Source organism: Chiloscyllium plagiosum, unplaced genomic scaffold (genome assembly GCF_037043375.1).
Source record: "Chiloscyllium plagiosum isolate Xiang-an unplaced genomic scaffold, Cpla_swu_hap1 HiC_scaffold_37, whole genome shotgun sequence".
In the NCBI taxonomy this organism is placed as follows: Eukaryota; Metazoa; Chordata; class Chondrichthyes; order Orectolobiformes; family Hemiscylliidae; genus Chiloscyllium; species Chiloscyllium plagiosum.
Window position 1 is genome coordinate 29,434,161 of NW_028270175.1, and position 26,022 is coordinate 29,460,182.

The following is a 26,022-nucleotide window of genomic DNA, read 5'->3' on the forward strand; positions in this document are numbered from 1 at the left end:
TTCAGTGATGGTAATACCTTTGAATGATCATAAGATTCTGTCTTGTTGAAGTTGGTCATTGCCTGGCACTTGCGTGGTTTGACTATTACTTGCCAGTTGTCAGCCCAAACTTGGATATTGCACAAGTCTTGCTGAAGGTGGGCATAGACTGCTTCAGTCCATGGACCATATTGAAGAAGGAAGGAGAGGCAGGGACATGAAATGGTTAAGGCCTTGACAGCTGAAGGCATGGCCACCAATGTCAAAGAGATTAAAGTTATTGATGCTCAAGAGGTAAAAATTCCGAGGAACTACTGGTTTGGTGGAAATTACCGAGGTACAGAGGAAAGAAGCCTTGAAGGCATTTAAAAATAAGGATGTTTTAAAAGGCAGGAAACATTGAATTTTTAGAATCCAATGGAGTTTGGTAACCACAGGACTTGGTTTGGATTAGGACAGCGCCGAGTGAATTTTTTAACCTTCAGAAAATGGGGAACAAGAGATTTTATGACACAAGCACAATTTCAGAGGCACGTTCTGAAAAGCGAATAACATCAAGGGATGATTGTGACAGAATCTATTAAAAATAAATTTAATTGAAATTTGAAAGAAAAGTCTTTGACATGTGGAATTAAAACAAAATGATAACTTTATAAATGACATGAATGTCCAGGAACCATAATCACTGATATTTAAATGAACTACCTGAAATTATTAAATGAGAGTTGTTATTTGCTGAAGTGCAAAACCAACAGCTGAAATAATACCGTTGGTTCCACATGACATCTTTGGCAAGGCAATCAAATGATTACAGATTATATCTCATTGGTAGCAGTCGATGGGACAATTGACTCATCGCCAGCAATAATGAAAGTTAAAAATTAAATTTTCAAACATTTTTATTCAGTAATGTTTTCAATTTCACAATGCACAAAAGGTAGTTGAATTGGAGCATATGAGGGGATTCAGTGATGTGAAACAATATCCTCGATAAACCACCATGAAAATAGAGTATGTGAGGTGACAAAGTAAATTAGGAAGTGATGGATAATGTGGGGAAAGTGCAGGGAATTGCTCTTTCAAAGAACTGACAAAATAGATATTTTCATCAACCTACGATTACACACCTCTGGAACAAGTGGGACTTCCAGCTCAGAGGGAGGGACACTAGCACAGTCCCACAAGGAAACTGACACAGATATGATGGACTGAATGGTCATATTCTGTGCTGTATGAGCCTGTAGACTGTTGATGGAAGTGAAGGATGCACCACATAGATGACATGAGAGCTGCTCATTGCCACCTCCTCAAGTGCAGGAAGGGATATGCAACAGGTGCTGGCCTAGCTAGGGACACCCACATCCCACAAAAACAAATTAATAAAAGGAGAGGTGGGGCAGGTAAGGCTTACCCCACAAACACATGAGTCACAACAACAGTTTGTCTTGATTCACAGGGAGGGTGAAGATGATGTAGGCCAGCAAATCCACTGTGGAGGAAGAAGAAGAATGACAATCCAAAGGAACAATGACAGAAGACTTGCCTCAGAAGACAGAGGAGGTGGGGACATTGAATATCTTAAGGCAGAGGTGGACAGATTCTTGTTAGGCAAAGGAATCAAAGGTTATTGACAGTAGCTGTGAATGCGGAACTCGGAGCACAAACAGACCAACTATGATTGTATTGAATGGTGGAGCAGGCTTGATAAGCTGAATGACTCACTTCTACTCCTAGTGCATTTTTTTCCTGTAAAAACATTAAAAGAATGGAGAATTGGTGATAACAATGGTTATATGAGAGAATCAGTAACAACACATAAATGACCAGTCAACTTATGCACTTAATGGTAAGGACCTGGGGAGTGTTGCTGAACAAAGAGACCTTGGATTGCAGGTTCATAGTTCCTTGAAAGTGGAGTTGCAGGTGGACAGGATAGAGAAGAAGGTACACTTGTCTTTATTGGTCAGAGCGTTGAGTATTGAAGTTGGGAAATCATGTTGTGGCTGTACAGGACATTGTTTCAACCACTTTTGGAACACTGAGTTCAATTCTGGTCTCCTTTGTATAGGAAGGGATGTTGTGAAACTTGAAAGGGTTCAAATAAGATTTTCAGGATGTTGCCAGGGTTGGACAGTTTGAGCTATCGAGAGAAGCTGAATAGGCTGGGGCTGTTTTCTCTGGAGCATTGGAGGCTGAGGGGTGACCTTACAGAGGTTTATAAAATAATAAGGGGCATGGATAGGGTAAATAGTCATGGTCTTTTCCCTCGGGTGGGGGAGTCCAAAACTAGAGGACATAGGTTTAAGGTGCAAGGGGAAAGATTTAAAAGGGAGTTAAGAGACAACTTTTTCACGCAGGGGATGGTGTGTGCATGGAATGAGTTGCCAGAGGAAGTGGTGGAGGGTGGTACAATTAAAGTATTTAAAAGGCATCTGGATGGCTTTATGAATAGGAAGGATTTAGAAGGAAATGGGCCAAGTGCTGGCAAACGGGGCTAGTTTAATTTAGAAAGTCTGGTCGCCATGGACGAGTTGGAACAAAGGGTCTGTTTCCGTGTTGTACATCTCTGATAACTTTTGAGTTCTATTTTGCTGAGAATCTTGCGAGTGTACTGTGTGCTAAAGAGAGTTTGACTTCTTTGAGTTAACCATCTAAATAAGCTGCAAAAACAACTCCCTTTAAAGAACTTTCAAATATCTGATCATTTTCTGTTGTTGATTGCTGTTGATCCATAAGGTAATTGGGCCATTATTGTGCCCAGTTTTTCCTGGCTGAGAGAAATTAGGACTGAAAGACATCATAATCAAATCAGCTTGAAACTTGGGAGCTGCACGGTGGGAAAATTATCAAAATCCATCACATTGAGGAGTTAGAGAGCAGGCAAACCTATTAAAGATATCTTTCTGCAAAAGTAAAGATTGGATTTTACTGAAAATTTAATCAGTTCATCGCCACTCCAATATCAAACGATTGCTGCAATCAGATTTGTCAGGCTGTGAGGCAAGAAGTGTTTAATAGATAATGACAGATTAGCATTGAATTCTGTTTCAGCTCTCGAGACGGGACGATCAGGAGTCATCGAGAAGCCTATTAGTCAAGGCTTTACATCTGGCCTTTGGCAGAATTGTTTCTTCCAATGGAAGAGTTGCTAAAGTGCCTTCTGGTTGTGGTGGATTCAACAGGACCAAATCGACCCGGCCCAGAATCAGAGAATTGTCACGATGCAGGATGAGACCATTCGGCCCATTGTGGTCTGTGCTGGCTCTCTGAATGATCATTATAATGCAGGTAGTTTCCTGCCTTTCTCCAGTACTCCTGAGCTTCGTTTCGATTCATGTAATCATCTAATGACCTCTCCCATACTTTAACTGAACCATACTTCCAGACGGTGCATTCCAGATGCATCATCTGTGAAAACGTTTTTATCTTACATCACATTGGCTTCCTTTATAAATTACCTAGCTATATCTGTATCCCGCCCCCCATTCTCAACATAAAATCAGCGGGTACAGTTTCTCCCTGTCCACTCTGTCCAGCTCCTCATTATTTTGAAGACCTCTGTCAAATCTCCACCTAGCCATCCCCTCTCCAAGAAAGGCCGAAAGCCTCTTCAATCTCTCTTCATAACCAAAGTTCCTCAACACTGGAATCATTCTCATTGACCTCTTTTTACAATCCGTCCAATGTGATCACATCCTTCCTAAAATGTGGCCCCAGAACTGCACAGTATGTTCCAGCTGTGGTCTAACTAGTGTCTTATACAAGTACTGTACCACCAGCCTCCTTGCAGTTGTACTCAATACCCCTATTAATACAACTCAGGATACTGTATGCTTTGTTAACTGCTATCTCTACCCACAGCACCAACTTTAAATACATGTGCAAGACTTGTTCAAAACCTCCAAGAGAGCAATAAGAGTAAAGTCTTTCTAATCGCAATCCCAGTTTGGTCACTAAAAACCTTAGCTCACCTAGGATCAGAGTAAACTGACAACTTGCTGTGAGGAACAAATTAAGGGATCTGATGGCAGGAGGGGTTTGCTGACCTTCATGACTAATTCCCAACCTGTACGTCTTGTCATTACAAATGATATTTTAGCTCATTCAAAATCCATTCACCTGCACAGAGTTGAAATTGAGCCCTGCATCAGTGCTGGGAACGTGAGTTCACAAATCCCTATTCTGCAGTCTTTTTATAAATAGATCCATCAGAGCACAGAACCACAGTATAAAGCAGTGCTACTCACTAACTGTGGTGAAAGCTGCAATTTCCAACCAGTACCTTCCTTGATAAACATTCATAGGCAATCCGTAACTCACTGAAAACACGAAGACTGGGTTGTTCTCAATGTAATTACCTGTCCCACTGTACTCCGATGTTCAAGTATGCCACTCAGAGTGTAGAAAGTGAAATTTGGGCATTTTCCACAAAAGTGAAAAAAAACTTTGATTCAAGATTAGGGCCTTCAGCTCAATGAGATTCCTTTGGAAATTAAGTACACATGGCTCATCATCTTAACTCCATTAACTGGAGTCTTGGCAGTGGTGGCACCCAGAGTGGGGACTCCTGGCAGTGGTAGGCCTGGAGCCTGGACTCTTGGTTGTGGTGGCAAGGTGGTTGCAGTAGCGGACCTGGGGCATTGGCATGGTCATTGCTGTTCCTGGAGTGGGACTACTTAAGGCCCACCGCGCAGGGACCTTGCAGAAGCAGTGCTTGAGACCCCAATTTGAATGGAAGATGAGCCCTAATTTGAGAATTTTTCTTTCATCCTCATCACAACTCAAAATGGTGCCAGATTATGCTGGCAAAACACTTTTCACAGTGTCTTCAAGATATTATGACAATAAATCATTTGTTCTTTCATTTATTTACCTTTGCACCATATTGGGTGACTCATAATCAAAAAAACATAACTGACTTTTAGAAATAAATTTGTTTAATGTGGAGATTGCTGCCCATCCCTAATTGCCCAGACGGCAGTTAAAAGCCAACCACATTACTATGGGCCTGGAGTCACATGTAGACCAGGCTAGGTTTTCCGTCCATAAAGAGCATTAGTGAAACAGGTGTGTTTTTATAACTAAATACATGGGTTACATGGTCACCATTACACTAGCTTTCTTTGAATTGTAATTTTTTTTAACTTAAATTTCACCAAGTGCCATGGTGAGATTTAAATCATGTTCCCAAAGCATTAGCTTGCAGTTCTGTATTGCTAGTCCAATACCATAATCACTATGTAACTAACTTCCCTTCATCTTACACTTCAACAACTCAGTGGCTAAACATCCATAGCTTTTGTGGGAAAAGGTGCTTCCTGATACCACTTTCAAAGAAACTAGTTTGGATTGTAAAATGGTCTTCTTATGTTGTGGACTCTCCCAGAGTAATTAGTTCCCTGTACCTGCCCTCAGTTAGATTACCATGCAATCTTAAACCTCAAGGGTCTACAAACATATACTCATGTGTGTAACTATTTAAGCCCTTTTATTATTCTGGTGATTCTCCACTCCAATGTATCTTTCCTGAGTTGGATACTTTGATATTGAAAACAGTACTCCAAATGGCCTCTCAACTAGGCTTCATATGAAAATCTCACTTCCTCTTGCTTGCATTTTAACCTGTTGAGAAAAATCCCCAGTTCCAAAAACATTTTAAATTACTTTTTGCACTTCCAAATGTCCTATTGTAACCAAGGCTACTATTTTCAGACTATATGAACAGGCACAGATTGAGTTAGAGTCATAGAGTCATAGAGATGTACAGCATGGAAACAGACCCTTTGGTCCAACCCGTCCATGCCGACCAGATACCCCAACCCAATCTAGTCCCACCTGTATGCACCTGGCCCATATCCCTCTAAACCCTTCCTATTCATATACCCATCCAAATGCCTCTTAAATGTTGCAATTGTACCAGCCTCCACTACATCCTCTGGCAGCTCATTCCATACACGTACCACCCTCTCCGTGTAAAGGTTGCCCCTTAGGTCTCTTTTATGTCTTTCCCCTCTCACCCTAAACCTATGCCCTCTAGTTCTGGACTCCCCGACCCCAGGGAAAAAAACTTTGCCTATTTATCCTATCCATGCCCCTCATAATTTTGTAAACCTCTATAAGGTCACCCCTCAGCCTCCTACGGTCCAGGGAAAACAGCCTCAGCCTGTTCAGCCTCTCCCTGTAGCTCAGATCCTCCAACCCTGGCAACATCCTTGTAAACCTTTTCTGAACCCTTTCAAGTTTCACACATCTTTCCGATAGGAAGGAGACCAGAATTGCACGCAATATTCCAACAGTGGCCTAACCAATGTCCTGTACAGCCACAACATGACCTCCCAACTCCTGTACTCAATACTCTGACCAATAAAGAAAAGCATACTAAACGCCTTCCTCACTATCCTATCTACCTGCGACTCCACTTTCAAGGAGCTATGAACCTGAACTCCAAGGTCTCTTTGTTCAGCAACACTCCCCAGGACCTTACCATTACGTTCTAGGAAAAGTTCAAGGGATTTTGAAATAATGTCGCTTCCTAATAGTATATGCTTCGATTTTTCTTATTATAAAGCAAGGAGAAAAGGACACAGCAGTGAATCCCAACTCCAACAGCATCCTTTAGTCATATTGGAGACAAAATGAGGCAACATAGAATTCCTACAGTGCAGAGAGAGGCTGGTTGGCCTATCGAGTCTGCACACTCCCACTCATATCTAGGTTCTACCCCATCCCCATAACCCTACATTTTCTATGGCCTAACCTACACATCCCTGAACCCTATGGGCAATTTAGCATGGTCAATTCACCTAACCTGCACATCTTTGGTCTATGGGAGGAGGCCGGAACACCCGGAGGAAACCCACGCAGACACGGGGAGAATGTGCACAGTCCACACAGACAGTTGCCCGCGACAGGAATTGAACCCAGGTACTTGGTGCTTGAGGCAGCAGTGCTAACCAGTGAGACACCACCACAAAGGAGGAAGCAAAGTGATAAGAACAAGAGTGATAAGTTTGTGAAAGACCAGAAGTGAATAAGGTTATAAGACCATAAGAACTAGGAGCAGGAGTAGGCCATCTGGCCCTTCGAGCTTACTCCACCATTCAATAAGATCATGGCTGTATCCCACACTCTCACTGAATCCCTTAATTCCTTTATTGTTAAAAAAAATCTACCTTAGCTTTAAAAATGTTTACTGCAGTAGCGTCAACTACTCCATTGGGCAAGGAATTCCACAGATGTACAACCCTCTGGATGAAGAAGTTTCTTCTCAATTCAGTCCTAAATCTGCTCCCTCTAATCCTGAGGCTATGCCCTCTTGTCCTAGTTTCACCTGTCAGTGGAAACATCCTCTCTACTTTTATCTTATCTATTCCCTTCATAATTTTATATATTTCTATAAGATGCCCCCCTCATTCTTCTAAATTCCAATGAATATAATTCCAGTCTACTCAATCTTTCCTCATAAACCAACCCTCGCAACTCCAGAATCACCGAGTGAATCTCCTCTGCACCCCCTCCAGTGCCAGAACATCCTTTCCTAAGTTATGGAGACCAAACCTGCACGCAGTTCTCCAGATGTGGCCTCACCAGCACTTACACAGCTATAATATAACCTCTCTGCTTTTAAACTCAATCCCTTTAGCAATAAAGGACAAAATTCCATTTGACTTCCTAATGACGCTGTACCTGCAGACCATCCTTCTGTGATTCATGCACAAGGATATCCAGCATGCTGCAATTTTTTTACCATCTAAATAATAATCCTTTTTAATATTACTCCTACCAAAATGGATGACTTCAGTTTTATTAACATTGTACTCCATCTGCCAGACCTTTGCCCACTCACTTAAACTATGGCCCTTTGCAAAGTTTCACAGTCCTCTACAAACTTTGCTCTGCTACTCACCTTGGAGCCATCTGCAAACTTTGACACTGTACACGTGGTCCCCAACTCCAAATCAACTATATAAACTGTAAATAATTGTGGTCCCAACACTGTTCCCGGAGGCACACCACTACTCACTGATTTCCAGCCAGATTAGCACCTGTTTATCCCCACTCTTGCTTCCCGTTAGTCAAACAATCCTCTATCCATGTGAATACTTTACCCCCAACACCATGCAGCTTTATCTTGTGCTGCAGCCTCTTGCATAGCACCTTGTCAAAGGCCTTTTGGAAATCTAGGTACACCACATCCACTGGGTCCCCATTGTTGACCTTGCTCGTAATGTCTTCATAGAATTTCAAAAGATTTGTTAAGCATGACCTGTCCTTCATGAAACCATGCCATGGCTGCCCAGCAGGAAACCTCTATCGAGATGCCTTGCTATTTCTTCCTTGATAATAGACTAAAGCATCTCCCCCAGAGGTTAAGCTAACCGGACTATAAATCCCCATCTTTTGTCTACCTCCCTTTTTAAACTGTGGCGTCACATTTGCTGTTTTCCAATCTGCTACCACTGCCCCAGAGTTCAGTGAATTTTGGAAAATTACTGCCAGTGCACTTGCTATTTCTCCTGCCATCTCTTTTAGTGTCCTGGGATGCATTCTATCAGGACCAGGAGACTTATCAATCCTTAGCTCCATTAGCTTTCCCAACACTACCTCTCCTGTAATAATGATTGTTCCCAGGTCCTCATCTACCTTTGTCTCTTTGTCAATTACTGGCATGTTATTCGTGTCCTCCACTGTGAAGATCAATACAAAATATTCCATCTGTATTCTAAATTCAACCATACTGTGATCGCTCCTCCCAAGAGGATCCTTAACTATGAGGTCATTAATTATTCCTGTCTCATTACACAGGACCAGATCTAGGATAGCTTCTCCCTCGTCAGTTCCATTACATGCTTTTCAAGAAAACTATCACGAATACACTCAACAAACTCCTCCTCCAGACTACCTTGACCTGGCTGGTTCGACCAATCTACACGTAGATTAAAATCCCCCATGATAATTTCCATATCATTTTTACAGGCATTAGTCATTTCTTTGTTTATTTCCCGCCCCAATGTGATGTTACTATTTAGTAGGCTATAGACGACACCTATCGGTGACTTTTTCTTCTTAGAATTTTTAATTTCCACCCAAATGGACTCAACTTCATTCTCCATATATCATCTCTCAGCACTGTCCTGATGTCATCCTTGAATATCAGAGCCACACCACCTCCCTTACCTTCCTGCCTGTCCTTCCGAGTAGTCTGGTACCCTGGATATTTAACTCCCAGTTGTGACCACCCTGTAACCATGTCTCCATAATGGCTACCAATATAAATTCACGATGACTTGTATCATTAACCCATCAACTAAGATCACTTATACATATTTAATATTTTTTAAATGAGGGGATGTAAATGTGAAGGAGTAATTTAAGAGTAATTCATAGGCTAAGCCATGCGAAATACTCCTCTTCTGTCATGTGTGAAGTCAGGAACGCTTCCAGTGTTTGGGGTGACCATTAGTGCAAGTGATGTCTCCAGCTGCAGTGATCCATGGTTTGGATCTGAAGCAGTAACTAGAGTCACACTGGACCACCCACAATTCTAAGATATTCATGGATGACGTCTTGTGAGGTGTTCATACCATTGTTAAAGAGTGCACCGGCAGTAAAGGCACGGTGAAAACACTGGAGGAATCCCTGGCTCCATCTCTCTCACAAACAAATCTGCTTTGGCTACAGCTGATGCAGTGGTTTCTCAGGGGAATGCAACATGAGCCAAGTCTATGCCACGAGGATCAGTTCAGCTGCGTGGGGCAAGAGAAGGGGATGGACAGCAATAGTATTAGGGGATTCTGTCATAAGGGAAACTGATAGATGTGTCTGCAGATGCAGAGAAAATGCCAGGCTGGCATGTTGCCTCCATGGTGCCAGGATCTTGGATGTCACTGAGCATCTCAGGTCTGTTTGAAGAGCATAGTCCATCTTGGTACCAACAACATATGTAAAAAAAGGTTGATGTGGTCCTGCAAGTAGAATGCGGGGAAGAAATTAATAAAAAAGCTCTCAAAGGCAGTAAGTTCGGGATTACTCCCAGTGCCACATGCTAGGAAGATCAGGACTAGGACAATAGTGTGAATGAATGTGTGGCTGGAGAGATGATGTAGGAGGGAGGGATTTAGATTCCCCGAGACATTGGGACTGATTCTGGGGAAGATGGGACCTGTCTAGTATTCCTGATGAAGGGCTTTTGCCTGAAACGTCGCTTTTACTGCGCCTGAACTGCTGTGCTTTTCCAGCACCACTCTAATCTAGACTCTGGTTTCCCGCATCTGCAGTCATTGTTTTTAGCAAGATGGGATGTGTACAAACTGGATGGGCTGCACCCCAGCAAGAGCAGGATCAATATCCTCACAGACACATTCTCTAATACTGAATGAGAGGGTTTCAACTAGAGTGGCAGGGAGTTGGGATTCTGAGCAGGGAGACACAAGAGAGGGAAGTAAAAATAACAACAAAGAAATATAGAAAGTAGAAGAGAGACAAACAAGAGATAGCAGCATCGAGAGCCATTGTATCAAAACAAAATATAGAAGTGTCTAAAAGATGAATCTTAAGGTAATGATTCTGACTAAATGGAGCATTTTCAATAAAGGAGTTGAATTAACAGTGCAAATAGCTGTAAATGGGTATGATATGATTGCTGTTGTGGTTCTGTTCGCCGAGCTGGGAATTTGTGTTGCAGACATTTCGTCCCCTGTCTAGGTGACATCCTCAGTGCTTGGGAGCGTCCTGTGAAGCGCTTCTGTGATCTTTCCTCCGGCATTTAGAACATAGAACATAGAAGAATACAGCGCAGTACAGGCCCTTCGGCCCTCGATGTTGCGCCGATCCAAGCCCACCTAACCTACACTAGCCCACTATCCTCCATATGCCTATCCAATGCCCGCTTAAATGCCCATAATGAGGGAGAGTCCACCACTGCTACTGGCAGGGCATTCCATGAACTCACGACTCGCTGAGTAAAGAACCTACCCCTAACATCTGTCCTATACCTATCCCCCCTTAATTTAAAGCTATGCCCCCTTGTAATAGCTGACTCCATACGTGGAAAAAGATTCTCACTGTCGACCCTATCTAAACCCCTAATCATCTTATACACCTCTATCAAGTCACCCCTAAACCTTCTTTTCTCCAATGAAAACAACCCCAAGTGCCTCAGCCTTTCCACATACGATCTTCCTACCATACCAGGCAACATCCTGGTAAACCTCCTCTGCACCCGTTCCAGTGCCTCCACATCCTTCCTATAATATGGCGACCAAAACTGCACACAATACTCCAGATGCGGCCGCACCAGAGTCTTATACAACTGCAACATGACCTCAGTACTCCGGAACTCAATTCCTCTACCAATAAAAGCCAGTACGCCATATGCCTTTTTCACCGCACTATTTACCTGGGTGGCAACTTTCAAAGATCTGTGTACATGGACACCAAGATCCCTCTGCTCATCCACACTACCAAGTATCCGACCATTAGCCCAGTACCCCATCTTTTTATTACTCTTACCAAAGTGAATCACCTCACACTTAGCTACATTGAACTCCATTTGCCACCTTTCTGCCCAGTTCTGCAGCTTATCTATATCCCGCTGTAACCTGCCATATCCTTCCTCACTGTCTACAACTCCTCCGACTTTCGTATCATCCGCAAATTTGCTCACCCAACCTTCTAATCCCTCCTCCAGGTCATTTATAAAAATGACAAACAGCAATGGTCCCAAAACAGATCCTTGCGGAACACCGCTAGTGACGGCACGCCAAGATGAACCTTTGCCATCAACTACTACCCTCTGTCATCTTCCAGCCAGCCAACTCCTAATCCAAACCTCCAACTCACCCTCAATGCCATACCTCCGTATTTTTTGCAGTAGTCTACCATGGGGAACCTTATCAAACGCCTGACTAAAATCCATATACACCACATCTACCGCTTTCCCCTCATCCACCTCCTTAGTCACCTTCTCAAAGAATTCAATAAGGTTTGTGAGGCACGACCTGCCCTTCACAAAACCATGCTGACTATCCTTGATCACATTATTCCTATCCAGATGTTCATAAATCCTATCCCTTACAATGCTCTCTAAGATTTTGCCCACAACAGAAGTGAGACTCACCGGCCTATAGTTACTAGGGTTATCCCTACTCCCCTTCTTGAACAAGGGAACCACATTTGCTAGCCTCCAATCTTCTGGCACTACTCCTGTAGACAACGAGGACATAAAAATCAAGGCCAATGGCTCTGCAATCTCCTCCCTTGCTTCCCAGAGAATCCTAGGATAAATGCCATCAAGCCCAGGGGACTTATCTATTTTCACAGTTTCCAGAATTTCCAACACCTCTTCTCTACATACCTCAAAGCCATCCATTCTACTTAATTGTGACTCAGTATTCACATTGACAACAATGTCCTGTTCCTGATTGAATACTGATGAAAAGTATTCATTCAGTGTCTCCCCAATCTCCTCAGCCTCCACACGCAACTTCCCACTACTATCCTTGACTGGACCTATTCCTACCCTAGTCATTCTTTTATTCCTGACATACCTATAGAAAGCCTTAGGGTTTTCCCTAATCCTACCAACTAAGGATCTTTCATGTCCCCTCCTTGCTGCTCTTAGCTCTCTCTTCAGGTCCTTCCTGGCTACCTTATAACTCTCAATCGCCCCAATTGAACCTTCACGCCTCATCTTTACATAGGCCGCCCTCTTCCATTTAACAAGGGATTCCAATTCCTTATTGAACCACGGCTCCCTCACACGACCCTTTCCCCCCTGCCTGACGGGTACATACTTATCAAGGACACTCAATAGTTGTTCCTTGAACAAGCTCCACATATCAATTACGCCCTTGCCTTGAAACTTACTTTTCTGAGCCACACATCCTAAGTCATGCCTCACCGCATCATAATTTCCCTGCCCCCAGCTATAACTCTTGCCCTGTAGTGCACACTTATCCCTCTCCATCACTAGAGTAAAAGTCACCGAATTGTGGTCACTGTCCCCAAAGTGCTCACCTACCTCTAATTCTAACACCTGGCCTGGTTCATTACCCAGAACCAAATTCAGTATGGCCTCACCTCTTGTTGGCCTATCTACATATTGTGTCAGGAAACCCTCCTGCACACATTGGACAAACACTGACCCATCTAACGAACTCGAGCTATAGCTTTCCCAATCAATATCAGGAAAGTTAAAGTCCCCCATAACAACCACCCTATTAATTTCACTCTTCTCTTGAATCATCCTCGCAATCCTTTCTTCTACATTTCTAGGACTATTAGGAGGCCTGTAGAAAACTCCTAACAGGGTGAGCTCACCTTTCCTATTCCTAACCTCAGCCCAAACTACCTCAGATGGCGAGTCTTCATCCATCGTCCTTTCCACAGCTGTAATACTATCTTTGACAAGCAATGCCACACCTCCCCCTCTTTTACCCCCACCTCTGACCCTACTAAAACATTTAAACCCTGGAACCTGCAACAGCCAATCCTGTCCCTGTTCTACCCATGTCTCCGTAATAGCCACAACATCGAAATCCCAGGTACCAACCCACGCTGCAAGTTCACCTACCTTATTTCGTATACTTCTTGCATTGAAATATACACACTTCAAGCCACTTTCCTGTTTACAGGCACCCTCTTTTGAAATTGATGCCATGTTCCTAACCTCCCTACACTCCAGGTCCTGCACCCTAAAGCTACAGTCTGGGTTCCCATGCCCCGGCAGAGTTAGTTTAAACCCCCCCCAAGAGCACTAGCAAACCTCCCACCAAGGATACTGGTGCCCCTCAGGTTCAGGTGCAGACCATCCTGTTTATAGAGGTCCCACCTTCCCCAGAAAGAACCCCAGTTATCCAAATACCGGAATCCCTCCCTCCTGCACCATCCCTGTAGCCACGCATTTAACTGTTCTCTCTCCCTATTCCTCGACTCTCTATCACGTGGCACGGGTAACAAACCAGAGACAACAACTCTGTTCGTTCTAACTTTGAGCTTCCAACCTAGCTCCCTGAAAGTCTGCCTAACATCCTCAGAGCTCCTCCTACCTATGTCATTGGTGCCATGATTGAGTACAGAGAACAGCCAGGGAATTCCTAGAGGCATGGCACTCATCCACAGATTCAATCAATAAGCACATTGATCTGGACCCAATATACCGACCACTGCAGCGGACAGCTGGAACTGACAACCGGAAGCGGCAGATTCAAACCACTACAAATGCCGGAGGAAAGATCACAGAAGCGCTTCACAGGAGGCTCCCAAGCACTGAGGATGTCACCTAGACAGGGGACGAAACGTCTGCAACACAAATTCCCAGCTCGGCGAACAGAACCACAACAACGAGCACTGAGCTACAAATCTTCTCCCAAACTTTGAATGATACGATTGCAATTATGAAGACAAGACTGCAAGATGACCAAGGCTGGGAGCTGAATATCCAAGAGTGTTTAATCTGTCGGAATGACAGGTGAAAAGGAAAAGGAGGTGGAGTGGCATTGCAGAAAATGAAATTAATGCAATGTAGCATCAGTCAGGCTAGAACTAAGAAGCAACAAGGTGCAGAAAGTATCAGTGGGAGTTGTCTACAGGCTTCCAAACAGCACTGGGCAGGTAGGGAACAGTATTAAATAGGAAATTAATCTTGCATGTAACAGTAATCATGGCTGACTTTAATCTACATATAGGCTGAACAAAGCACAGGAACAAGAATAACAAAAGCAGATGAATTTCTGGTATGCGCGTTAGTTGAATTATTAGACCAGTACATTGAGAAACCAGCCAGGAAGAGGCTATCTTGGATTGACAAAACCAAAAGAATTGCGGATGCTGTAAATCAGAAACAAAAACAGAAATTGCTGGAAAAGCTCAGCAGGTCTGGCAGCACCTGTGAAGATAGTATTCTGAGGAAGGGTCATCAGTCCTGAAACGTCAACACTGATTTCTCTTCACAGGTGCTGCCAGACCTGCTGAGCTTCTCCAGCAATTTCAGTTTTTGTCTCCCAGATTGATATTGTGCAATGAGAAGGGGTTAATTACTAATCTTTCTGTGTGGGATCCTTCAAAGAAGTGAGACCATAACATGATGGAAGTCTTCATTAGGATGGAAAGTGAAATAGTTTCATCTAAGACTATGGCCCTAAATATAAACAAATCAAACTACAAATGCATGAGGGATGAGTTGGCTAGGATAGATTGGATTATTAACTAATTGACACATTGGTAGATAAGCAGGTCAGGCAGCATCCGAGGAGCAGGAGAATCGACGTTTCGGGCATAAGCCCTTCTTCAGGAATGAGGAGGATGTGCCAAGCAGGCTAAGATAAAAGGTAGGGAGGAGGGACTTGGGGGAGGGGTGTTGGGAATACGATAGGTGGAAGGAGGTTAAGGTGAGGGTGATAGGCCAGAGAGGGGGAGGGGGCAGAGAGGTCAGGAAGAAGATTGCAGGTCAAGAAGGCGGTGCTGATATCGAGGGTTGGGACTGAGATAAGGTGGGGGGAGGGGAAATGAGGAAGCTGGAGAAATCTGCATTCATCCCTTGCGGTTGGAGCGCCTCATCTTCCGCTTAGGAACCCTCCAACCACAAGGGATGAATGCAGATTTCTCCAGCTTCCTCATTTCCCCTCCCCCACCTTATCTCAGTCCCAACCCTCGGACTCAGCACCGCCTTCTTGACCTGCAATCTTCTTCCTGACCTCTCCGCCCCCCCCACCCCCTCTCCGGCCTATCACCCTCACCTTAACCTCCTTCCACCTATGGCATTCCCAACGCTCCTCCCCCAAGTCTCTCCCCCCTACCTTTTATCTTAGCCCGCTTGGTACACCCTCCTCATTCCTGAAGAAGAGCTTATGCCCGAAACGTCGATTCTCCTTCGCTTTTGATGCTGCCTGACCTGCTGCGCTTTTCCAGCAACACATTTTTCAGCTCTGATCTCCAGCATCTGCAGTCCTCACTTTCTCCTACATTGGTAGATAAGCAATGGATAACATTTACATAGTGAAAACATGCATTTTAATAGGTTAAACATCACACACACCAGATTATAGTCCAATAGGTTGAATTGGAAGCACTAGCAACCATCTGATGAAGGGGCAGCGCTCCGAAAGCTAGTGCTTCCAATTAAACTTGTTGGACTATAACCTGGTGTTGTGTGATTTTTAACTTTATACACCCCAGTCCAACACTGGCATCTCTAAATCATGCATTGTAATAGTTAAACATTCCTTTCTAGGACCAGAACACACGAAGAAAAGTGGCCTAACTGTAGCTAATTAAAAATAAAGTATGGTATTAAATCAAAAGCAGTGTTATATAAAATTGTTCAAACAAGAAGCAAGCCAGAGGACTGAAAGCAGTTTGGAACTCTGCAAAGGAGGATCAACAGATTAAGTGGGGAAAACATAGAGTTTGAGAGTAAACATGAAAGGCAGATAGAAGTGGACTTTACAAGCTTCTGGCAAAAGCAAAAGATTAGTGAAGATAAATGTAGATCCTTCACAGTATAAAAATGGGAAATAAATAATGCAGAAAAATAAGCAACAACTTTAGCTCTGTATTCATAGGAGAAGACATAGATAACCTCCTGGAAATGTCAGGGAACCAAAGGTCTAATGAGAAAGAAGAATTGAAGGCAATTAGTATTAGTGAAAAAAGTGCAGAGAAATGAATTGGTAATAAAATCAAATGTATTCCCAGCTCCAGATAATCTGCATCCCAGCGAACTGAAAGAACTGGCCAGCATGAAAATAATGGAGATGTTAGTTGTCCTGCTCTGCCCAGGACCACAAGAAACGACAAAAGGTTGTGAACACACCACAGACCATTGTGCAAGCCAACCTTGGACTTACACCCATGGATTTCTCATTGCCATGGAAAGGCTGCCAACATCATCAAAGACCCTTCCCTTCCCAGCAGCACCTTCTTTCAACCTCTTCCGTCAGACAGAAGGTAAAGAAACTTAAACACACGCATACCTGCAGGTTCAAGAACAGATTCTTCTCTGCTGTTATTAGACTGCTGAATGGTCATCTCTGATTTCAAATCTAATATTGACTTTGCTTTTGTGCACCAACTATGCAGCCGTAACCCTATATACCTCACACTGTCGAAACATGCTATGATCTGTATGTCCTTATATGTTATCATCTGCCTGTACTGCTCACAAAACAAAACTTTTCACTGTACATGGGTACAACAATAAATCAAATCATGTTCCAAAATTCTGTAGATTCTAAAATAGTCCCAGCAGATTGGAGGATGGTCAATGTAAGCGCACTATTTAATAAGAAAGGATGGAGAATACAAGTGGTACAGACTGATTAGCCTAACATCAGTCATAGGTAAAAAGTACAATACAATTTATTTTACAATACAATGCCAAGTCTATTACAAAGGATGTGATAACAGGAAACTAATAGAATATCAACACGATTAGAAAAAGTCGACCTGAAGTTATGAAAGATAAATCATGCTTGACAAACCTACTGGATTTTTTTTGAAGAAGTAGGATAGACGAGGGCAAACCGATGGATGTGGTGCATTTGGATTTTCAGAAAGCTTTTGCTTAAGTCCCACATAAGAGGTTGAGTGTGCAAAATTATGCACGTGGGACTGAAGATAATATACTGGCATGAATTGAGAATTAGTTAGCAGACAGGAAACAGATAGCAGAAATAAATGTGCATTTATTGGAGTGGAAGGTGGTGATTAATGGGGTACTGCAGAGATAAGTGTTTGTGCCCAATTATTTGCAATAAATATCAATGACTTGGAAGAGGAAATCAAATATAACATTTCTCAATTTACTGATGACACAAAACCAGGTGGGATTGTGAGTGATAAGGAGGATGTAAAGAGTTTCCAAGGCAATTTAGATACGTTGAGTGAGTGGGCAAATACATTGCAGATGCAGTATAACAAGGATAAATATGAAATAATCTACTTTGGTTAGAATTACAGAGCATTGTTTCCAACATTATATTGACCTCCATTTCAAGAGGATTTGAGGATTGGATCAAAGTGTCACACAGGGCCTTGGTGAGACCACACCTGGGGTACTGTGAACAATTTAGAGCTTTTTAGCTGAGAAATAATCCTGCAATAAGGGGACTGCAGCAAAGATTTATTAATCTGATTCCTGGGAGAGCAGGATTGTTGTCTGAGGAGAGATTGGGTTGAATAAGAGTAAGATGGGATCTCTTTGGAACGAATAAAATTCTGACAGGGTTGGACTAAGTCAATGTTGAATGGTGGAGAAGACTTGATGGGCTGAATGGTCTGTTCCTGCTTTGAGTTTCTGTGTGAAGGGCAGCTGTGTCACCAGAGAATCCCATTTTATGTGAATAATTTTTATATAAAATAATATGTTTTCTCATCTCCTCCGCTGAGAGCAAAATGTCTGTGTGAATTGGATAGTGACCAACTATTGTGAACAAATAAAAGTCCACTTACCGCACAGTGGACTGATAGACCAGGTCCTCCCTCTTCTGATATTCATCAATGTGTGTGTAATTTGTAGAGAACAGGGCATCATATGTGAATATTTTCTGTTTGATAGTTCCTCCATCTGTCACCTGGTATCAAGCAACAATACATCACATTCAGCAACGAGTCACTGGAAATTAAAAAATCCTTTTTATCATCATCACACAGCACCTGAGGCAGCCTACACTCCCCAGTGAAACACTGCAGAGTTAAAGGAAAAGTCAGAATATTACATTTGACGCATGAGAGTGTATCTGTTTCCCAGGCGAAACCTGTCTTTGTACTTCGAATGTGAAAGCACGAATACATTGCTTCACATCAGGAAGGAGTTATAGCCCAATTCTGTGGGTTGCGTCTTTGCAAAAGTACATTCCATTTATTAAGAAGTACTTTACAGTGAGGGCTCAAGGGGGGAGATATGGAAGATGGAAGGACAGGTTAGTAATTTCTCACACTGAGACAGAGACAAATTTCAGGCCGATCCACAGGGCTCATAAAATCTAAATCCAGCAGGACATTTGTCAACTACCTCATATTCTCACCTTTCTCTCCTTGGCTTGCTACAGTGTTCCAATGAAGCTCAACACAAAATCAATGAACAACCTTCAGCTGGATCCTTTATAGCCTTCTGGCCTCAAAATTGAGTTCAACAACTTTTAAGTCATAATCTCTGCCTCCATGTAGTTTGCGTTTATTTCCTAATTCATTTGTTTCCACCTTGTTTCTCTCTTATTTCCTTCACTTTGTGTTTGGATGGCAGCTTTCCTACCTATTCACACCTCTTCCAGACATGCATTTTGTTTCTTTACTTGGCTCATCCCTCTCTCCCTTTTGGCTTTGTACCCAGTCTTTGGCCATTTAATTTCTCCGGCCCTTTGCTCCTTAATGCACCTTCCCTTTAGTTCTCCCACCACCTCCCCCCTCCCCCACCCCCCCCCACATCACTTCTCTCCTTTCACTTCAAAACATTTCTGACCTTTCCCACTCTGACAAAAGGTCACGGGCCTGAAAAATTAACCCTGGCTCTCTCTCCCATGGGTGTTGCCAGTTCAGCTATATATTTCCAGAGCTTTCTACTTTCATTTCAGTGGGACATGAATTGCAGTTGCAATCTACAATTTACAGTTCAAAGGCTTTCATGGATAAAACTGCAATACTATAAGCTACTCATGTGACGTATGGCTCCATTGAAATGAGCAGGATTAATGCAGAGCCAGTAGCAGGAAGGAGGATGACTCCTCTTGTAATGCTCCCCATTCTTCCATTCACCTGCATCAGGAATCTATTGTAGGGTGCGAACTGGGGAGAGGATATTTTCTAAAAAAGAACCCAGGGGTAAGTAACTTGAGCAAGGCAGCCCAGACCTCCTTTACCTCTCCCGTCTCCAAAGCCCTTCTCTACCAGTTGTGACTGGTAGCGTCAACAAAGAAACAGACAGGGAATAGCAAAACAGGGATTCCAAATGTTACCCGATAATCCATGTCACTCTAACGATAATTTATCTCAGTGCTGGATTGTTTAGTGTAAGTGTAAGTGGACCCTTTCAGCTTACAACAATGAACGCCATACGTCACATGACTAGCTTATCTTATTGCAGTAAAGTACCAATTAGATGTAATGGAAAAAGGCTCTATATAAATGCAAATTCCCTCTTTGAAGAAGCCCATTTTTGGGCTACATAAAAGCACAGATGGAGCCATGATAAAATGAGACAATTAGCATCCTATAAGCTGAGTGTGAGTGCCACCCAGCCTGTACATTGTGTCCTCTTTCACAGGCACTCCCACACAATATCAGACAAACATATTTGTTTTGTGAGTTCAATTTGAAACATATCTCTTGTACCAAGGTTTACAGGGGTTGAGGAATTGGTGGCAGGTGAGTCATACCTTGAAGAGCTTCAATTACAATCAGCGCGGCTGAGCGAGTAAACATTATTTGTCCAGCTTAATTTTTGTGCAAACTTCATGTCGAAAATCAGTCCCATAAATTGCTTTCAAGAGCGTGACAATTTTTTTCCATACACATTCCAAGGTAAACTGAAAACAGTCCTAAGAATGGATCTGAAGGTTTGAAAGAAATGACAGAAATTGTTCTGTTCTCTTAAGTGCTCCATTAGTCAGGGAGCATTCCTTAGTCATACTGTAGGCAAGTAAAAAGAGCAGATAGTCCAGCCCCTAAAATGTTCAACTGCATTTAATGCAATTACATTATAATATTATACAAAGTTCTCACTATTTGGGCAAAAACAGATTAGCCCAGGTTAAAGGGCTGCTGGAAACAGTACAAAGTGATATATTATACAGAGGTTATATGCATGAACATCTAAATGTCTGATCAAGTCACTCGTTTATTTCTTGAACTGCTGGCCATTATGACAAATTATATCTGGAGACATTTCTGGAACTCACTACTTCTTCGGAATGATCTAGAATCTGAGCTTCATACACAGGGGTACATCCGGGAGGGGGAGAGTTACCTGGACGCTTTGTTTCGGGAAGCAGTCACACCCGGCATATTAAGCAATTCAAATTCAGTCAGTGATCAGGAACAACAGGGTGTGACTGTAAGTGAGGGAGGTAGGGGGATTCTGAGTTCAGGAGTGGAGGAGCCTCAGCCCTTGACCTTGTCCAACAGGTATGAGAGTTTTGCTCCCTGTATGGATGAGGAAAAGGGCTGTGGACAGGATGAGCCAGCTGACCACGGCACCATGGTGCAGAAGGCCACTCAAGAGGGGGGATCAAAAAGACAAGTAGTTGTTATAGGGGATTCTATAATTAGGGGGACAGATAGTATCCTTTGAGAGCTGGATCGGGAGTCCCATGGTGTGTTGCCTGTCCGGTGCCAGGGTGCAGGACATCTCCGACCTGCTTGAAAGGATATTGGAGCAGGAGGGAGAGGATCCAGTTGTTGGTCCACGTTGGCAAAAACAACATAGACAAGGCTAGGGTGGAGGACCTGTTTGGGGAGTATCAAATATTTGGAAGGAAATTGAAGAACAGGTCCTCAAGGTCATAATCTCTGGGTTATTGCCTGAGCCACGTACTAATTGGCATAGGAATAAGAAAATTAGTGAAGTAAGCACGTGGCTAAGAGATTGGTGTGGGAAAGAGGATTTCCATTTCATGGGACATTGACATCAGTCTTGGAACCGGAGGGATCTGTACCAATGGGATGGCCTTCATCTGAACCGATCTGGAACCAGTGTTCTGGCAAAAAGGATAAATAGCGTGGTCACTAGGACTTTAACCTTGTGAGTCGGTGGAGGGGGGGAGGAAGGAAAAAGGAAAGTGATAGGGAGTATGGAGTCAAGTAGAAAGATAAGCAGCAGGTTAGCATATGTGCAGGGTTTAAGTTCAAGGCAGACTAGGAATGAAGCAAAAAGGAAGGATAACTTAGGTAGAGGTGATGAAAATCATGAGGATAAGAAAATTAGCATTAAGATGTTCAAAGCATTTGTACAAAATAGATGAATTAACGGCACAAATCATCATGAATGATTATGATGTGGTAGGCATCACAGAGATGAGGTTGCAGGGGTTTCAGGACTGGCAGTTAAATATCCAAGGATTTACAACTTATTGAAAAGACAGGGAGGTGGGCAGAGGGGGCGGGGTTGCCTTGTTAGTTAAGAATGAAATTAAATCTATGGCACTGAATGACATAGAGTCAGATGGTGTGGAGTCTGTGTGGGTGGAGTTGAGGAAGCACAAAGGCAAAAAACCCATAATAGGAGCTATGTGCAGACCTCGCAGCAGTGGTCAGGACCAGGGATGCAAGATGTACCAGGAAGTAGATAGGGCATGTCAGAAAGGCAAGGTCATGGTGAACGGGGGGACTTCAATATGTAGGTGGACTGGGTGAATAATGTTGCCGGTGGATCCAAAAAAAGGGAATTCATGGAATGCTTACAGGATGGTTTTTTGGAACAGCTTGGGATGGAATCCACAAGGGAGCAGGCTATTCTGGATTTAGTGCTATGTAATGGGCCAGACTTTATAAAAGATCGCAAAGTCAAGGAACACTTAGGAGGCAGAGATCATAGTATGGTAGAGTTCAGTCTGCAGTTTGAAAGAGAGAAGGTAAAATTGGATGTAATGTTGTTACAGTTAAATAAAAGTATTTACAGGGGCATGAGAGAGGAACTGATGAAAATCGACTGGAAGCAGAGCCTAGTGAGGAAGACAGTAGAGCAACAATAGCAGGAGTTTCTGGTGTAATTGAGGACACATCCCAAAGAAAAGAAAGACTATCTGGAGTGATGGAGGGTGTTATTAGACAGCTATGGCTGACGAAGGAACTCAGGAAATGTATCACAGAAAAAGAGAGAGCCTATAAAGTGGCCAAGAGCACTGGGAAATCAGAAGATTGGGAAGGCTTCAAAAACAAACAGAGGATAACAAAGAGAGAAATAAGGAAGGAGAAGATCAAATATGAAGGTAGGCGAGCCAGTAATATCAGAAATGATTGTAAAAGTTTCTTTCAACACGTAAGAAACAATTGAGTGGCAAAAGTAGAGATTGGGCTGTTCCAAATTGATGCAGGAAGGCTAGTGCTGGGAGATAAGGAAATAGCTAAAGAACTTAATAAATACTTTGTGTCAGTCTTCACAGTGGAAGACATGAGTAATATCCCAACAATGAAGGAGAGTCAGGGGGCAGAGTTGAGTATGGTAGCCATTACAAAAGAGAAAGTGCTAGAAAAGCTGAAAGGTCTAAAAATTGATAAATCTCCTGGCCCCAATGGGCTGCATCCTAGAGTTCTGAGAGAGGTGACTGAGGAAATAGCGGAGGAGTTGGTTGTAATCTTTCAAAAGTCACTGGAGTCAGGGAAATTCCCAGATGATTGGAAAATCACTGTTGTAACCCCCTTGTTCAAGAAAGGATCAAGACAAAAGATGGAAAATTATAGGCCGTTTAGCCTAACCTTGGTTGTAGGTAAAATTCTCGAATACATTGTTAAGGGTAAGATTTCTAAATTCTTGGAAGTGCAGGGTCGAATTAGAACAAGTCAGCATGGATTTAGTAAGGGGAGGCCATGCCTGACAAACCTGTTAGAATTCTCTGAAGAGGTCACAAGTAGGTTAGACCAGGGAAACCCAGTGGATGTGGTCTATCTAGACTTCCAAAAGGCCTTTCATAAGATGCCTCACGGGAAGCTGCTGAGTAAGGTGAGGGCCCAGGGTGTTTGAGGTGAGCTACTGGCATGGACTGATGGTTGGCTGCTTGACAGAAGGTAGGGAGTTGGGATAAAGGTTCTTTGTTGGAATGGCAGCTGGTGACAAGCGGTGTCCCGCAGCATTCAGTGTTGGGGCCGCAGCTGTTCACTTTATATATTAATGTTCTGGATGAAGGGACTGGGACATTCTGGTGAAGTTCGCCAATGATACAAAATTAGGTGGACAGGCAGGTAGTACTGAGGAAGTGGGGAGGCTGCAGAAAGATTGAAACAGTTTAGGAGAGTGGTCCACAAAATGGCTGATGAAATTCAATGTGAGCAAGTGTGAGGTCTTGCACTTTGGAAAAAAGAATACAGGCATGTACTATTTTATAAATGGTGAGAAAGTTTATAAAGTTAAAGTACAAAGGGATCTGGGGGTGAGGATTCTCTAAAGATTGACCTTCAGGTTGAGTCTGTAGTTAAGAAAGCAAATGTAATGTTGTCATTTATCGCAAGAGGGATGGAATATAATAGCAGCGATGTGCTTCTGAAACTTTATAAAGTTCTGGTTAGACCACATTTAGAATACTGTGTCCAATTTTGAGTCCCACATCTCAGGAAGGATATTCTGGCACTGGAGCGTGTCCAGCGGAGATTCATAGGATGATCCCTAGAATGGGTAGGCCTAACATACGATGAACAGCTGAGGATCTTGGATTGTATTCATTAGAGTTTAGAAGGTTGAGGGGAGACCTAATAGAAACTTAGAAGATAATGTATGACTTAGTAAGGGTGGACACTTGTTTCCGTCAGGCGGGGATACTAGGACTCATGGGCACAGCCTTAGAATTAGAGGGGGTCAATTTAGAACGGAAATGAGGAGACATTTCTTCAGCTAGAGAGTGGTGGGCCTGTGGCCAGGACGTTGAATATCTTCACAGCAGAGATTGATAAATTCTTAATTTCGCAAGGAACTAAGGAATATGAGGAGAGTGCGGGTAAGTGGCGTTGAAATGCCCATCAGCCATGATTGAATGGCAGTGTGAACTCGATGGGCTGAATGGCCTTACTTCCACTCCTATGTCTTATGGTCTTATGGAATTGTTGTCCAATACTCTGTGTGTTGTCCATTCACTGGCTGCTCTTCCCTCAGCAGCCTTTCAATACCTGACTTACTGCGTGATGCTACTGTGTGAGATCACACAATACGTGAGAGAGCTGAGCAAGATCCTGCACCTGCACACCATGGCCCAAACGAGGTGGGGAGCTGACTAAACCTGGCTCCTTGACTGAAATAAGTTAGTTCAACATAGAGTGTGTTTCCCTTGCCTAGAGATAATTTCTTCCCAGGCTGGCTTTAGCTAACAAAAAATAAACTGTGCTATATAGAACTCCCTGGCACAAAGATTGTGCATTCTTGTCCTTCACAAAATTCTCGTTGCCTGCTTCCAGCGATGTTGGAAGCTCTGCTTCAGAAAACGTCTCTCTTACTTCATTGTACGTCATCAGCAATTCAAAGTCTTGTTCCTCTGGATTGTAGCTCCTACACCTACCTCCATTTAGATTGCTGTCACAATCAATTACGTCCTGTATTCGTTTCCCCAATAAGACCACATTCCCATTCAGCTGACAGCCACAGAAGATGTCCTATGACTTTTCTGTCCTGATTGCTCTCCAATATACTCCCACAGAGCAGGCTTTAACAACACTAATTGCCTCCATGACAGTCACAGTTCTAATATCGCTTGTAAAAATTTATCCTTCAATCTCCTATAATATACAGTCAGCTCGGTAGATCTGTTGCCTCTTTTTGCACCGTTCCATACATTTAAAGTCAGGGTCAAATAGCCGGACATCTGCTTTGCAATGCAGAGTTAACACCTGCAGTGGCTGAGGTTACTGTGAACGACTCTCCTCTTCAAACTCTCCCCTCACCTGAGACGTGGGAATACTCAGATTAAATCACCACCGCTGTCTCTCCCCAGTGAGGGTAGTTCTATGGTGACGTTACCTTCACATATTTAAAACCACTATTTAAGATGCTGATCAGACCCCATGATCAGGCCATGTGTAGCCCTGGCTCCCTTATGTTGGGAGACTATTGGCCATTGAGGGGGGAATGGTAGGGTCAGAGATCAGGAAGTTACTTCATAACAATGTGACTGCACCTTCAGCACACAGACTGCTGGAATTCAAGCAAGTGGCCTGACACCACCTTCCCAACAATAATTGGGGATGGGTAATCCATGCTGGCCCAGCCAAGGATATTCACACCCATAAAAGGAATTTTAAAAAAAACTAACACCCACTTATATTCATACAACAATACATTTATGTGGTGACTTTAATGTAGAAGATCCTCAAAGGTGCGTTAGTGGGTAAAGGAAGGCAGGCCCGAGG

At 43.2% G+C, this 26,022-nt stretch overlaps 1 protein-coding gene across 2 annotated transcripts in view; it reads right to left on the reverse strand.

Annotated features, from left to right (window-relative positions):
- igsf21a (immunoglobin superfamily, member 21a) overlaps window positions 1-26,022 on the reverse strand; it is a 392,300-nt gene that overhangs the window by 228,328 nt on the left and 137,950 nt on the right. Inside the window, exon 3 of one of the 2 annotated variants that reach the window (XM_043675638.2) lies at window positions 18,430-18,551. The exons of the other annotated variant lie outside the window; for it this stretch is intronic. Coding sequence (XP_043531573.1) covers window positions 18,430-18,551 — 122 coding nt within the window. The remainder of the gene's footprint in view (window positions 1-18,429; window positions 18,552-26,022) is intronic. 2 annotated transcript variants of the gene reach the window in all.